The following is a 16717-nucleotide window of genomic DNA, read 5'->3' on the forward strand; positions in this document are numbered from 1 at the left end:
TAGTCACTTTGACTGAAGTCAGCCTTGAAAGCTCAATTTTGTTCCATTTTAATTGGAAATGACAAAAATGTGTGGGGGGAAACCCCAAATACATCAACCATGAACACTGGTTGGATTCATTCAAACATTCACCTGTAACCCATAATAGTTATCAAGGCAAAACAGCAAAACATACTGAGTTACAGTAAGACTGTCATTTTAGTTTCACTATAACCTCAATCTTCAAATTATAGTTATTAGATTGTTATGAGATGATAACAGCAAGAGTATGCTTTTAATCTGAATAAAGAAATTATATAATACCGGTAATAATCCTGTCCTGTTACAGTGAATTATTCTGCTTGCCAGATCTGTTTGTGCTTGACCCAACTCCTTTCTGTTTTGGCATGACAACGACCAAGCAGTTGGCTAAAGCAGAAGTACTGTATATCTGGCAACCAGGCTAGCAGAAAATATGTTGGGAGGGATTGGGATGTTTCATCACTGAGAGGTGTTTAAGGAGATCATTGTGAATGTTTCAGCACTGGCAAGTTTTTATGGATATTAAGCAGAGTAGATTGTTTCAGTACTAGCTAGTGTTTAATTGTGTATTTTTCAGCACTGGGAGGTGTTTAAGGAGATCACAGAGGTGTTTATCTTGGTGCCAGCCCTGGTGGGACTGAAAGGCAACCTAGAGATGACACTGGCATCCAGACTGTCTACAGCAGTGAGTGGACGCACAATTTCACACACACTCATAGGCACGCATGCACACACACAGACACTGACACACACACACTCAATGCTGGCACGACATGTTTAAAGCTCAAACGAAAACGTGATTTTACACACAAACACACAACCATTTAAATGTTATATCTCTCCCCCTCTCCTCTCTAACTTCCCCTCCCTCCTCCCTATCAGGCTAACACTGGGCAGATGGATGACCCAAAGCAGCAGTGGAGGATGGTGTGTAGCAACTTGGCTCTCATTCAGGTGACACTGACCTCTCTGTCCAGCAAACACCAATGGCATTTTATCAACCCAGTGCTGTCACTTTGGCTAGCCTGTAATGTCAACCACACAAGTTATTATAGAGTGAGTTTATCTGTGAATCCAACAGAGGGCACAAGATGGTGTCATTGTATCAAGGCAATGACATGTCTCAGTACCATGCTTAATTCATTCTCTCTCTCTCTCTCTCTCTCTCTCTCTCTCTCTCTCTCTCTCTATCCCCCTCCTTCCTTTCCTGTCCCCATACCCTTCCCTTGCTGACTCTCCTGTTCTCTCTCTCTCTCTCTCTCTCTCTCCCTCTCTGTTTCTCTCTCTGTTTCTCTCTATCTCTCTCTCTCTCTCTCTCTCTCTCTCTGTTTCTCTCTCTCTCTCTCTCTCTCTCTCTCTCTCTCTCTCTCTCTCTCTCTCTCTCTCTCTCTCTCTCTCTCTCTCTCTCTCTCTCTCTCTCTCTCTCTCTCTTTGTTATTCCCCCTCTCTCTTCCTCCATAGGTCCAGGCCACAGTGGTGGGTTTCCTGGCTGCAGTAGCTGCAGTGGGGTTGGGCGCGTTGACCAGGGGTCATGTAGACTTGCTACAGGCTGCTGTCCTATGTGGCAGTAGTGTCACCACAGCCTTTGTAGCTGCCCTGTCCTTGGGTAGGTCAACGGGACAAAACCACAACAGTATACTTGCCACTAGCTGATATACAAGCTCTGACTGACACCAGTAACTCTAGGTAGTATTGTAGCGAACGGATAAACGGGGACGTGAACCCAGGTCGCTAGCGTGAAAGGCAAGCGTCCTACCCATTGCGCCAATAAGTGTAACACCATATACCAACTACGGTTAAGCCACTTTGTGGGAATTGTAACAGGGCTCATTAGTGAAGATTGCTACACCATGTTATCACTTCGATTGTTCAGATGTTTAGCAGCTGCATATTTATTAGGTAAACCAGAAATTGAGAGTGATCTTTTCTATCTTTTGGCAATAGATCACAGTCAGGAACCCTACAAACCGTAAGAGTTGTCCTGCTGAAATGTTTGAATATATAAATGAAACTAGATATGCACTTTGATATTGATGATTCTATTTTAGATTGACAGTAGACCATAGTATGTGTGTCCACTCTCTGTGTCGGTAGGACTAGTGATGGTGGGAGTGATCATTGGCTCCAGGAAGGTGGGCATCAACCCTGACAATGTGGCCACACCCATCGCTGCCAGCTTGGGTGACCTCATCACCCTCTCTCTGCTGGCCGGGGTCAGCAGCTTCCTCTTCAGGTTCAAAGGTCAGATGAATCGCCACAAAATAACTAGAATGTGCCTGAATCTGGTTGAGCGGTAACTCTCTCAACCACCGGACCACTTATGCTCCCCCCGGCAACGGGGTTCCAGCCTCGGCCGCTCTCTGTGCCCTTCCTTCCTGTCATTCCTCCTTCATTGTCTGTACCCCTCACTTCATACTGTCCTGTCGGGGGGAAAAAAACTGTAAAAGTACAAAAGGATGTTTGAATCTCTGACTAGGCCCATCTTGATGATTCCCAGGACTGGATGCAATATTGAACAATGCCTAGGTGGAGCCAGAGCCAATATTATACTAAATATATGGCTCTGGGTAGAGCTATTTTCATATGCCTAGGTTCCGATTCCCTACACTTCTCCCCAAAATGGGCACTTGTTCCCCCCTCATGTATTTAAAAGTATTGGATTAATGTATGCATGGGCTAGACCATAGCCACGGGAAGTAGGAGTGCTGAGAGTGCTGCAGCACCTCCTGGTAAATTTATTTTTTGTTTTTAAATGCCCTACTAAATGAGTACCTTTATTACTCCTGTATGAGCGGAGAAAAATACTCAGCAACCCCCCCTGTCGACTGCACCCCCGTCAACAGCACCCCACCCCATAACACCTTCCCACGGGCAAGGGCTAGACTAGATGGAGTTTCCACAATATGTTTTACACCAGTCCATGAGGGGGAATTAATGAGTGCACACTTTGACGAGAAGGGTAAAGAATGAGACAGTAGCCCAGTTCTTTCAGATTTTGTAGGAAAGTGCTTGGTAGAAAAGGGTTGATTTGAAACTGATCTCTCATTATTTCCAGCTGGAATAGACTATGATCACAAAGTAGATATTTTACATTACTTCATCGTTATTTCATTGTACGTTTAATTTCCTTTCCAGGCAAGAAAATGTTTTATTGACCTTTGCAGTGAATAAAAAATCAAATTACACTTTCCAAATTAAATATCCTGTCAAATCTCTCGAAAGACAATTCATATTCAGTACTTATTTTCTGCCATTAGTAGAGGGCAGCAAAGTCTGGTTCCCTTTCAGTCGATACTCTCGGTACAATACAACTATGGGGAGTCGCACTCTCGCTACTTCGATTGAAGAACTAACATCACGCCTGACAAGGCCAATGAAATCTGAACCTCGCTGGAAGCCCCGCCTTCCACAGGTGATAAGCCCAAGGCTCGGATTCCTTTAATTCTTCTGCTCTTCACTTCGATGTGAGCAGGAACGATTCACGCTACTAAAAACAAACATTTTTGGATCACTTTGTGGTAGAGCGTGCTCACTCCCTTGACTTTGTGTGCTGGAGTTTTTCTATTTGTTCTCCTAGTTTCCTAACCACAAACCAATTAGTTAATCGGATTGCTTGGCCTGGCTGTAGCAAAGAGTAAGATGGCTAACGCGAACGAAAAGACGAAGGCTAACAAGCCAGGTTTGGGTTCACGACCATGCCCAAATGAATAAAAAGATACTCACGTTTATTGTCTTGTATGTCTCAGCGCATGCTCTGGCTGCCCTCGCTTGAATCAGTTTGTGTGCGGGACTAGGGGACGATGTCAGTAACAGTGGCTTGCCCGCGGCGCAGGTTCTCTTGACAATTGTGTAGCATTCTTGAGGAGGCTTGGTGTTTCTGATAGTGACTTCCTCTCAAGGGTGCCCGTACCTTGGCTGAATCTGAGTTGCGGGACGTAGAGATGGATTGGGTCTGGTCGGATGCAAATGTATTGTCTGCCTGGGCGTGGTGTATGCGGTAGCTTCCCGCGCTCAACCTGGTTTGGGATGAGTCGGACCGCAGAGTGAAGCAAAAGCAGCCAACAAGTGCTCAGCATATGTGGGAACTCCTTCAAGACTGTTGGAAAATCATTCCAGGTGAAGCTGGTTGAGAGAATGCCAAGAGTGTGCAAAGCAGTCATCAAGGCAAAGGGTGGCTATTTGAAGAATCACAAATATAAAATATATTTTCATTTGTTTAACACTTTTTTGGTTACTACATGATTATTATTATGTTATTTCATAGTTTTGATGTCTTCACTATTATTCTACAATGTAGAAAATAGTAAAAATAAAGAAAAACCCTTGAATGAGTAGTGTATGTAGCTGTCAAGACTTCCGCCGACGGGCAGGTTTCGGCGTTCGTCATCACCGGCTTACTAGCCACTACCGCTCCATTAATCATCATTCCATTTGTCTTGTCTGGTCAATCACACAAACCTGGTTCTTATCCCCTCATTAGTCTGTGTATAAGTGTTCCCTCTGGCCCCCTTGTCCTGTGTGTGATTGTTTTTTTTGCGCCTGACTCCTTCTATCACACTCATCACAGAATCACCCACCTCAGGTGTGGAGATGGTGGGAGATCGCATTTCAGCCGTGCGTAATTTGCCGACTCCAACCACGGTTAAGGAGGTGCAGCGCTTCCTTGGCTTCACCAATGACTATCGGAGATTTATCCGGGGCTTTGGCAAGGTTGCAGCTCCCATTACATCCCTGTTGAAGGGTGGGCCTTCCTGGCTCTGCTGGTCTGCTGAGGCTGACCTGACCTTCAGCAAACTGCGGGGTCTGTTCACCTCAGCCCCGGTACTGGCCCACCCCGATCCATCATACATTCGTAGTGGAGGTGGATGCATCTGAGGTAGGGATAGGCGCTGTCCTATCCCAACGCACGGGCACGCCACCCAAGCTCCGCCTCTGTGCCTTCTTCTCTAAGAAGCTCAGCACGGCGGAGCAGAACTACGACGTTGGTGATCAGGAGCTGTTGGCTGTTGTCCGAGCTTTGACCGTGTGGAGGCATTGGCTCGAAGAGGCGAAACACCCTTTCCTCGTCTGGACGGACCACCGTAACCTGGAGTACATCCGGGCAGCGAGGAGGCTGAATCCTCGCCAGGCCAGGTGGGCCCTATTCTTCACCCAGTTTGATTTTACACTGTCATACATTCCGGGTACGAAGAACGTGAAGGCAGACGCACTGTCCCGGCTGTATGACACAGAGGAGAGGCCCAGAGACAACACCCCCATACTCCCGGCCTTCTGCATTGTGGTGCCGGTAGTATGGGCGATGGACGCGGATATAGAGCAGGCATTACGCACAGATCCATCTCCACCTCAGTGTCCAGCTGGGCTGCGGTAGTGCGTGTTCTTATCCATGATCGTCTGATCTTCTGGGCACACACGTCACCCTCCTCTGGTCACCCAGGTATCGGTCGTACAGTGCGCTGCCTGATAAGAAAGTACTGGTGGCCTACCTTGGCTAAGGACGTGAGGGTATACGTCTCCGCCTGCTCGGTGTGTGCCCAGAGTAAGGCACCTAGGCACCTCCCAGCGGGTAAGTTACAACCTTTACCAGTTCCACAACGACCATGGTCTCACCTTAGTGTTGATTTCTTGACTGATCTTCCCCTCTCCCAAGGTAACACCACCATCCTGCTTGTTGTGGACCACTTTTCCAAGTCCTGCCGCCTCCTTTTTCTTCCCGGTCTCCCCACGGCCCTGCAGACTGCGGAGGCCCTGTTTACTCATGTCTTCCGGCACTACGGGGTGCCAGAGGATATAGTGTCCGACCGAGGTCCCCAGTTCACGTCCAAGGTTTGGAAGGCGTTCATGGAACGTCTGGGGGTCTCGGTCAGCCTGACCTCTGGGTTCCACCCCGAGTCAAATGGGCAGGTGGAACGGTGAATCAGGATATGGGTAGGTTCCTGCGGTCCTACTGCCAGGACCGGCCGGGGGAGTGGTCGGTGTTCTTGCCATGGGCAGAATATGCCCAGAACTCTCTCCGCCACTCCTCTACTAACCTAATGCCATTCCAATGTGTTTTAGGTTACCAACCGGTTCTGGCACCGTGGCACCAGAGCCAGACCGAGGCTCCTGTGGTGGATGACTGGTTTCTGCACGCAGAGGAGACGTGGGACGCTGCCCACATTCACCTTCAGCGCGACGTGCGTCATCAGAAGGCCAATGCTGACGTCACCACAGTGAGGCCCCGGTCTTCGTACCGGGGGATCGGGTCTGGCTCTCGACCCAGAATCTGCCCCTCCGCCTGCCCTGCCGGAAGCTGAGCCCGCAGTTTGTGGGGCCGTTCAAAGTCCTGAGGAGAATCAACGAGGTCACTTATAGGTTATTACTTCCCCCTGATTACCGTATTAACCCCTCGTTTCATGTGTCTCTCCTCAGGCCGGTGGTGGTTGGTCCGCTCCACCTCCTCTGGACATCGAGGGGGCCCCGGCGTACTCTGTCCGTTCCATCCTGCATTCGAGGCGTCGGGCCTTCAGTACCTCGTGGAGTGGGAGGGGTACGGTCTGGAGGAACGGTGCTGGGTCCCGATATCCTCGATCCCTCCCTGTTGCGGGATTTCCACCGTCGCCATCCGGCTCGCCCTGCTCCGCGTCCTCCTGGCCGTCCCCGGGGTTGGCGTGCTGCTGGAGCTGCGTGTCAAGGGGGGGGGGGTACTGTCACGACTTCCGCCGAGGCTGCCTCCCCTCCTTGTTCAGGCAGGTTTCGGCATTCGTCGTCACCGGCTTACTAGCCACTGCCGCTCCATTATTCATCATTCCATTTGTCTTGTCTGGTCAATCACACACACATGGTTCTTATCCCCTCATTAGTCCGTGAATAAGTGTTCCCTCTGCCCCCCTTGTCCTGTGGGTGATTGTTTTTTTTGTGAGAGTAGTGTAGCTCGGTGGAGCTACTCGTACCTTATTATTATTATTGCCGGGGTAGATATTTCCCCTGTGCCTGTTATTGTTGGAGCTACCGTTACATTGTATTGCCAGGGTAGATTTTCCCCTGTGCCTGTTTCGCTTGTCGCTATCCAGCGCTATTTGTGTACGACGGAATAAACTCTGCATTCGGTGATTACCCTCCTGCGCCTGACTCCTTCTATCACACTCATCACAGTAACGTTAAGTCGCTTGGTTATTCTAAACGGACCGTGTTGCAATCAAAGAGGCTATCTAGCCTAGCTTAGACAAAACATTTGCTAAAGTCGGCTAGCATGCATAACTTCTGGCAAATTAAACATCCTAGCTTTCCCCCGGCATTATGGCAACTCATTCCTATTTCCAATTCCTGGAGTTGGAGGGAGTGGAGGAAGCAGGGCTTGCGTGCACCTCCAATAAGGAAGCAGCCCCCGAGCACTTGGCTTGGGTAACCCCGGAGCGAGGGGCCTTAGCACGGGTCTGAGGGACCAGTGCGCCCCTCCACAAAAACATTACTGTTACACACACACTCTGTGGTTCATATGAACCCTGAAATGAGCTGTCTGTCTCCAGCGCAATGCTTTTCATTCTCGAGAAGCAACAGCGGTTACATGCCATTTGTCCAGTACGAGCTTTACACAAGTACATTGAGCGGACCCAGGATATCCTGTTATGTGACCAGCTTTTTGTCTGTTTTGCACTTCCAGTTCACGGCAGGGCGCTCTCTAAGCAGTGTCTCTCCCACTGGAATGTGAAGGCTATCTCCCTGGCATATGGCTTCAAGGGGCAAGAGTTACCTCACCACACACTTTTGTGAGTTTTATCGCTTGGATGTCACTGCTCCCAGTGTAGCCCACAGTCTGCTTACAGCTGGGACAGGAGTGGGTCATTAGGCAGCACGCAGTGTGCACAATACCCAGACTACCGCATCTTGCGTGGTAGAGGTCGGGTAGTCTGCCATGGGCCATTTCATTTGGTATCCATTGGGGCCGGTTTGGGGCGGGATTTCATTTCCCCATAGTTGTGTTGTACCGACTGAAAAGCATTGTAAAGTTAGGACTATAACTACTGTTCCCTGAAGGAGGGAAACGAGGTACAACACAACTATGGGGAAATTAATTAAAGGAATGAATCCGAGCCTCGGCTTATCACCTGTGGAAGGCTGGGCTTCCAGCGAGGCGCTGATTTCATTATCCTTGTCAGGCGTGATTTCAGTTCTTCAATCGAAGTCGCGAGAGTGCGACTCCCCATAGTTGGGTTGTACCTCGTTTCCCTCCTTCAGGGAACAGTAGTTACAGTCATAATGTTACGTTCGCTGGTTATTGCAGGTCTGCTTGATAAATGTCTAACACAGTGTATTGGGTGTGTTCCAGATACAAATTTTAACACTTATTTTATACCTGTGTAAAAAATTTGTATGTGGAATCTGCTCACCTTCTCACACACACTCGCTACCTGTCCTGTCTTCCAGAGATGTGGTACCTGCCTGTGCTGGTGTGTGGCTTCTTCCTGGTTCTCATCCCGCTGTGGGTGGTCATTGCCCGGCGCTCTCCTCCAATTAGAGAGGTCCTGAGGTCTGGGTGGCAGCCCGTCATCGTGGCCATGTCCATCAGCAGGTAAAGGCCTGGGACTTTCAACAATCTATTGTAATTCAATCAACATTCTATCAATATTCAATCAATGTTCTATTAATGATATACAAAAGACTCAGGAGCTTCCAACTAGCTTTCAAGGAGACAAATATGCAGTATATTCACATAAAGTGTATCTTGAAGGTCTTAATTGCTTCCTCTTTTGTCACCTTCATCTAAACTGATTTGATATAACTGGACAGGTAAAAGATACTTCTCAGTAGGCTTCCATGCACCATTTCGCTTTCATCTATCCTATCCTTTCAGATCAATGCAGATAAATTTTTTTAGAACTTTATTATGACATATTATGACATGTCCCTTAGACACTTTTCAGCTTTGAACATGTTAAGTGGCGTTTGTGTCCCATTGTGTCCTTTTAAACCACAGTATCGGAGGCCTTATACTGGACAAGACCGTGAGCGACCCGAACTTTGAGGGCATGGCGGTATTCACCCCAGTAATCAACGGTGAGTGGACCGAACCATACTCCTCAAACAAATCAAAGGGTGGGACCTTCGTATAATTCAATGCTCAGATTTAAATCTTATTTCAATGTTGAATAGTTCCTACTTCCTCCTAACTAACAAATATCCTCAAGAATCCACCCGAGAAACAGCTGTCCCACTGGGCAAATACTGGTTGAATCAATGTAGTTTCCACGTCATTTCAACCAAGAAAATCAATGTGATGACGTTGAATCAACGTGGAAAACTGATTGGATTTGCAAAAAGTCATCAACATAAGGGCATTTAGTCATTTTTTCACCCAACTTTTAACCTAAATCCAATGATATGGTGACGTTGTTGATTTCATGTTGAATTCATGTTAGTTGACAACTCAACCAAATGTAAATCAAAACTAGAGGTTGAACGTCTGTGCCCAGTGGGATATGGGAAAAACTAGAAACAGGTTTAACCTTTTTGCAATGCTGCTTACCCTTACTAAATATGTCTCTCGTAAAACCACCATTAAATCTCATTTGTGCTCATGTCGGGAAATGGGTTTGAGTCAAGAAGCCATAGCTTAATTGGTCTCAAGTGGTTATAAACAGAGCATCACTTTCCTTATATATCTGTTATCCCTAGCCTGTCCACTACTGTAACATATTATGTAAGCTTAAATGTCAAATCTGGTACTCCTTTCCCTCAAAGACAACATCTGGTTGTCTTGGTAGAGAGATATATGACGTATGAGAAAATAGATGGGCGTGGGATCTTGTCCTGTTACATTTAAACTGTCTTTGAAGTGTGACAGTAAATTACTATAATTTGTGTGATTGTTTACAAAGCACAACAGCTTAATGTAAAGCATCTAAATGGCATCAACATTTTATTTCATTAGTCATAAGTCAGCTCCACACAAGTTGCAGAGTGCCAAGTCACTAAAGGCCTAGTCTGTGATATTTACAGACATTTTTGATCATTTAAGTTAGTGATATATACCTATTAATTGTGAAGAATATCACTTATAAATGCATTATGAGTCTTGAAAGCCATGACTATGTGGCCTCCCGAGATGTTTATTACTTATATGGAATAAAAGGACACTAATTTAAACCACTCAGCAGCCTAGTCAGAACATCAGAGGGGAAGGAGGAATGTTTTGAAGTTCCCACATCAGTAAATAAGACTCTTTAGTATGGCGATGTTTGTAACCCATGGCTAGCCACCATCACTGGAGAGGAATAACAATAGGGTTTACATAAACCTCAGCCTGTTTTGAATGAAAACTATACATTCTCTGCTTCGGATTTCCTCTATACTGCATCTTTGCCAGCCTCAGCTAGCGATACTAAAGCTTTTCGCTTTTATCTGCATTTCAAGACAGGAAGTACATTTGCATTGCCATTCAGTGTTTCTTTCTCTCTCTTACTCGCTCTTTCTTTCTCCCTCCATCCCTGTTTATGTCTCTCTCACCGCTCTCCCTCTGCCTCCCTCACAATCTCTCTCTTCCTCTCTCTCTCCTTCTGCCTCAATCACTCTCTCCCTCTCCACCTCTCTCCCTTCCTCTTCCCCCATCCAATAATATAGTGTCTAAATGGGTAAACTCATTGACTTAGCTGTAGGCTGTGGAAGCATGGCTGTTGAGAATGTGATTTTAAGAGCTATTGCAGGGAACTACAGCGAGACGCGCTCAAGGCTATTAGACATATTGTTATCCCTCTCAGAGAGACGCGCTCAAGGCTATAAGATATGCATTTATTATCCCTCTCATTTGGTCCTTCCATGTTTCTGAGTGAGGATGTGGTTAGGATTATAAGGATCATATTGAGTTTCTCATGACTGGATGATACAAAGGATTGAGTAGAGGAACAGTTGATGAAGTCTGCACCAACGCGCAGACTTCAACAACACCTGTAGCGTTGTGCTTGCTACCACTCTTTTAATGCTTCTCTGATTTGAAGAGAAGCGGTATAATCTCATTGTCACGACTTCCTCCGAAGCTGCCTCCTCTCCTTGTTCGGGCAGGCTTCGGCGTTCGTCGTCAACGGCCTTCTAGCCACTGCCGCTCCTCATCTCATCATTACATTTGTTTTGTCTTGGTTATTACACACACCTGGTTCATATCCCCTCATCAGTACCTGGTATAAGTGTTCCCTCTGCCCCCTTGTCTTTGTGTGTGATTGTTTATTGTGGAGGTTAGTTGAGCTCGGTGGAGCTCTTGTATTTTGTATCGGCGGGATATTCACCCGTGTGCCTTGTTGTTTCCAGTGCGCCGTATATTTCTGCAGTGTTTGACGCATTGCTGCGTACTGCTGTGTCAACGGAATAAACCTGTTCTTCTGTGATTTACCCTCCTGCGCCTGACTCCTTCAAATCACATCACCACACTCATGGACACAAGATCATGCTCTCTCTGTGCACAAACTCACTTTACAGATATGCCATTACAGTTACAGCAGAATAAGCCCTACAATTACCTTAAAGATGCTTCATAACCTTGAAAATACATATCATTTATTAAAGCTCAAGCCTAAATATGTAACAGACAATTTCAACAAATGATACCACAAAAAAACCTCTACCTCTATTTCCAATGATTGTTCTGTTCCTTCCCTTCACCCAGGTGTGGGAGGTAACTTGGTGGCCATCCAGGCCAGCCGCATCTCCACTTACCTCCACTACTGGAGCATGCCTGGGACCCTGCCCTCCAAGATGGCACAACACTGGCCTGGCCCCTGCCTGACCTTCTGCTCCTCAGGTCAGCAGTCAAAACACACTTCAAAAGTAACACAAACAAGCACAGGGGGCAAATTGGGGGCAAGGGAACAGTGCTCCACCACCTTAGGATAGGAGAAAGCATTTTTGTTGAATCGATTTTGTAATTGAAAGGCAACCAGTTATGGGAAAAATGTATTAAGTTTTAGATTATGTTCGACTTACCTAGGGTGTTTTAAAGTCCTCTAAGTCTCCTGTTTATATCCACAGGGGTCAACTCCAAGTCAGCCAGGGTTCTGATCTTCCTGGTGGTTCCGGGTCACCTGATCTTCCTCTACACCATCCACTTACTGAAGGGTGGCCATGGCGCCCTCACGCCTGCCTTCATCTGCCTTTACCTGTGTGCAGCCCTGCTACAGGTCAGAGGTCAAATGTATATGTACCACAGACATGAAACTATCTAAACCATAGACCGTATACAACTCCTACTGTAACAGCTGCATACTGTGTAGTGAAAAATCTATAAATAAAAAATATCACAAGAAAAGCTGACATTTGGACATAATAATAATTAATTAGAGTGCAATTATTTATTTAGGTTTTTTGGTCTATAACTAAACTTCAATGGTTGAAACCAATTAGGAATTGTGTAGAAATGATAATGGTGCTTTTTCAAATATTATAACACCCCTGTGTTATAATATTTTATTCTATATCATTTCATTTAACCGAGTTATTCCATAGTGACGCACTGCAAAAAGAAAGTAGGACAACTGTATTGCCATAAACCTGTGAACTTTGTGAAAAAGTTAGGTGAATATTTATTTTCTCTGCAGCTCTTTTTTGTTTGGATCTCGCACATTAAGGGGGGTTTGGGTCGAGGGAATCATAGGCTTACACTAAAATCATTGGGCTGACTTTATCACGTCAAGATAAACAACGGCCTTAGTAGAAATGTTTCATAAAAGATTTACAGTTTCTCAGCCCTCTTGCTTGGCCGAACTCCAGCGCTGCAATTCAAACCACATGTTGCTGAAACAGGTCGACCAACAGACTGACACGTCTGGTTAGACCACAACAGTGTTTTAGTCCTGCTGTTTATCACATCGAATTGTCTTTTTCAGTAGAGTTGAAATTACCTGTGTTGTCATCTGCAACTTTTTAGTGTTAACTTGATAGCCACTTATCAGTAGGGGACGTATAAAAATTACGATACACTGTATACAGCAACAGACAGATGTGGCTTACAAAAACCATATGTGATATAACTGTGCTGACTTGTGCAAGAGCATATGTGTAATAGTAACTATTTAAACCTAGACCGTATAAAAACAAGATCTAAACCAAGAGGCAATAGAATGATTACTGCTCAATAAAGAGTCAAGGATTGGTTTTGACTAAAATCCAACATACACAGTGGGTTGTCAGGCCCAGCATAGCCAAATACTGTATCAGCTCTTCTCAACATTGCTCCATGCACATAACCAAAGCTTAATCGTTCAGTTCCAACCAGTATGAACATAACAGTGGCATACAATGGAACAGAGGAGCGCTTGTTTGGTTATAGTTGTCCGACAAGAGGTGCCCTTTGAAAATGGGGATGAATACTTGCACAAGAAAAAATAAGTTGATGCTGGTAGTGTGAACAATACATATGTTTATTGTTATTCACAGGTGGTGATTCTGCTGTACACGGCTGACCTGATGGTGCGCTGGATGTGGCGGCGCGGGATGGACCCGGACAACTACTCTATCCCGTACCTCACGGCTCTGGGGGACCTGTTGGGGACCGGCTTCCTGGCCCTGACATTCAGAGCCGTTCTATTGGGCATTTCCTCTGGGATGAAGGGGGTTTGAGAGAAGGAAGGCGCTAATCCATCAGCCTATTTCTATCCTACATGGTCTCATTGAATATATTAAAATAGTGACATTTAGCTATTGTAGTTATATGTCACTTATGCTGACGTATTATATGTGGTTCTGTTCATCCATAAGCAACTCTGTTCAGGTCATATTTTTTATTTCACCTTTATTTAACCAGGTAAGCCAGTTGAGAACAAGTTCTCATTTACAACTGCGACCTGGCCAAGATAAAGCAAAGCAGTGCGATAAAAACAACAACAACACAGAGTTACACATGGGATAAACAAAACATATAGTCAATAACACAATAGAAAATGTATGTACAGTGTGTGCAAATGTAGTAAGTTATGGAGGTAAGGCAATAAATAGTCCATAGTGCAAAATAATTACAATTTAGTATTACATTTAAGTGATAATGCCCGAGAAGCTGGCGTTCGGAGGATATATTGGCATGGGTGTTGTTAGGCCCGAGACGAAGTGCCAATATATCCTCCAAACACCGGCTTCGAGGACATTATCACTTTTATACAACAGGTTACCAACATATTCAAATAATGATTGACATATTTTCATTAAAAACTGTATTTATATGAATTTATTCATACTATTTCATCCTTCCACAGGATATAGTCCCGACACAAATCTAGGGTTGCTACCCAAGCCGTTCTATGGGTTCGGTTGCCAGAGATGCGACCCAGTCGTTCAGTCTTTTTGTTCTATATCTATAGACGCGACCCAGTCGTTCGTTCTAAATGTTCCATTGCCATATTGGCTGGCAACGTTCTTATTCCTTGCTTGCTAGCTAGCCAACTACGGCTAACTTACGGTCATGTCAAAAAGTGCAGTCAGAACAACAGCAAAGTAACTGCATTTGTATTTGTTTAAGCTTTTTTCTAGTGACATTTATTTGGATACATCCATAACAATGGGCTAATGAGGCGCGATTTCACCTGGCATAGAAAATGTGCTCACTTGTCAGGACACTGTTGTTCAGAGGAGCTAGCCAACAACACAGCTAACACAATCACTTCAAACTGAAGCTGGAAAGACTGCAAACTAGCTGCACTTGGTTTCGTTTGACCTTTTTTCAATTTACATTTCTTTGTATATATCCATTAAAATGATGCCAACTGATTCATGATTTCGACTGGCTGAGAAACGCTGCCTGTCTGCCCATCTCGTCCAGACACATTCATTACTATGGGACAGCTGGAGATCGAATTTGAATATTGAAACAATGTTGCAAATGTCGGCGAGACAGACAGCAAGGTTTATACAAATCTCCGTTGTTGAAAACTAAATGTTAGTCTAAAAGAAATGTGAGATAATGTCTAGATGCTTTTTATAGTGGAGATACGTTTATAAATTGCTTGGCTGGGTTGATGAGAGAGTAAATAGGCATTTTAAGGTCATAGATTTAGCCGGTGGTAATTTGTGGAATAGACACCGGCTGGAATGCAGTTTTAACCAATCAGCATTCAGGATTAGACCCACCCGTTGTATAAACTACTGTATGCAAGTGGCTGGAATTAAGAAGTGAGGGAGAAAAGTTTCAACAACATAGTTTACACACTGTAGTTTCACAGGCCTCCCTTCCAACCACCACGCTTGACTTCACATAGTCTCTCCGATAAGAAATGAATGCTGCTAAGGGAGTACCTGTATACTGTAGTTCGATATGCTTTGAGCACCCAATAACCATATCGACACTTACTGTTGAGAAGTGCTCTGATGTCTGTAAATGCTTTATAGTAAACTGGCAAATGCTCTGTATTGAGCAATAATATTGTCTGTCTATACATTTATCCTCATGCTCAAAAATGGTTCCCTTGTGAGTTTAGTCACAACAGCACTCTCTACACAATATTAGTCAATAGATGACACAGGGTGTATATGTCACCATTTCAATGATCGAACACTGCGATTTTCATTTGTGCCTTCAAACTATTACTGTACAAGCTAGAGGAGTCATGTATTTCTTTCTATTGTTAGGCTTAATCGTCAGTTAGTCTGACGCATTTCATTGGTTTAAAAGTGAATGTTTGTATCAATGTATCTAAGACATACCACTGCTTGACACACATTTCTAAATGATAAATTTTTTTTGCATAAAATAAGTGTTATGAATTTCTCTTCAAATAAATGGGGCCTTTTAAATAAATGAATATGCACTTTTAAAAACAGGCTTAAATCATATTAGCTGTTCTGCATGGAACATAACAATATGACTTCCACTAAAGATGTCAGTTGTTAGAGTCGTATTTTTAAATTGTACAGGACACATGTTGACTTAGTACAGTGGCTTGCGAAAGTATTCACCCCCCTTGGCATATTTCCTGTTTTGTTGCCTTACAACCTGGAATAAACAATTTTTGGGGGTTTGTATCATTTGATTTACACAACATACCTACCAATTTGAAGATGCAAAATATTTTTTATTGTGAAACAAACAAGAAATAAGACAAAAAAACTGAACACTTGAGCGTGCATAACTATTCACCCCCCCCAAAGTCTATACTTTGTAGAGCCACCTTTTGCAGCAATTACAGCTGCAAGTCTCTTGGGGTATGTCTCTATAAGCTTGGCACATCTAGCCACTGGGATTTTTGCAGATTCTTTAAGGCAAAACTGCTCCAGCTCCTTCAAGTTCGATGGGTTCCGCTGGTGTACAGCAATCTTTAAGTCTTACCACAGATTCTCAATTGGATTGAGGTCTGGGCTTTGACTAGGCCATTCCAAGACATTGAAATGTTTCCCCTTAAACCACTCGAGTGTTGCTTTAGTAGTATGCTTAGGGTCATTGTCCTGCTGGAAGGTGAACCTCCGTCCCAGTCTCAAATCTCTGGAAGACTGAAACAGGTTTCCCTCAAGAATTTCCCTGTATTTAGCGCCATCCATCATTCCTTCAATTCTGACCAGTTTCCCAGTCCCTGCCGATGAAAAACATCCCCACAGCATGATGCTGCCACCACCATGCTTCACTGTGGAGATGGTGTTCTCGGGGTGATTAGAGGTGTTGGGTTTGTGCCAGACATAGCATTTTCCTTGATGGCCAAAAACCTCAATTTTAGTCTCATCTGACCAGAGTACCTTCTTCCATATGTTT

The 16717-nt window shown here is 44.8% G+C and overlaps 1 protein-coding gene across 2 annotated transcripts in view; it reads left to right on the forward strand.

Moving 5' to 3' along the window:
* The window catches only part of LOC121575546 (solute carrier family 41 member 1-like), a 39631-nt gene extending 25811 nt beyond the window's left edge, over window positions 1–13820 (forward strand). For both annotated transcript variants that reach the window (XM_041888717.1, XM_041888716.1), the window contains exons 2-10: window positions 599–706; window positions 904–975; window positions 1483–1627; window positions 2116–2262; window positions 8428–8572; window positions 8978–9057; window positions 11657–11791; window positions 12019–12167; window positions 13423–13820. In XM_041888717.1, coding sequence (XP_041744651.1) covers window positions 599–706; window positions 904–975; window positions 1483–1627; window positions 2116–2262; window positions 8428–8572; window positions 8978–9057; window positions 11657–11791; window positions 12019–12167; window positions 13423–13605 — 1164 coding nt within the window. In that variant the 3' untranslated portion in view covers window positions 13606–13820. The remainder of the gene's footprint in view (window positions 1–598; window positions 707–903; window positions 976–1482; window positions 1628–2115; window positions 2263–8427; window positions 8573–8977; window positions 9058–11656; window positions 11792–12018; window positions 12168–13422) is intronic.
* Window positions 13821–16717: the final 2897 nt, after the last annotated feature.

This window comes from Coregonus clupeaformis, chromosome 10 (assembly GCF_020615455.1).
Source record: "Coregonus clupeaformis isolate EN_2021a chromosome 10, ASM2061545v1, whole genome shotgun sequence".
NCBI lineage: Eukaryota > Metazoa > Chordata > Actinopteri > Salmoniformes > Salmonidae > Coregonus > Coregonus clupeaformis.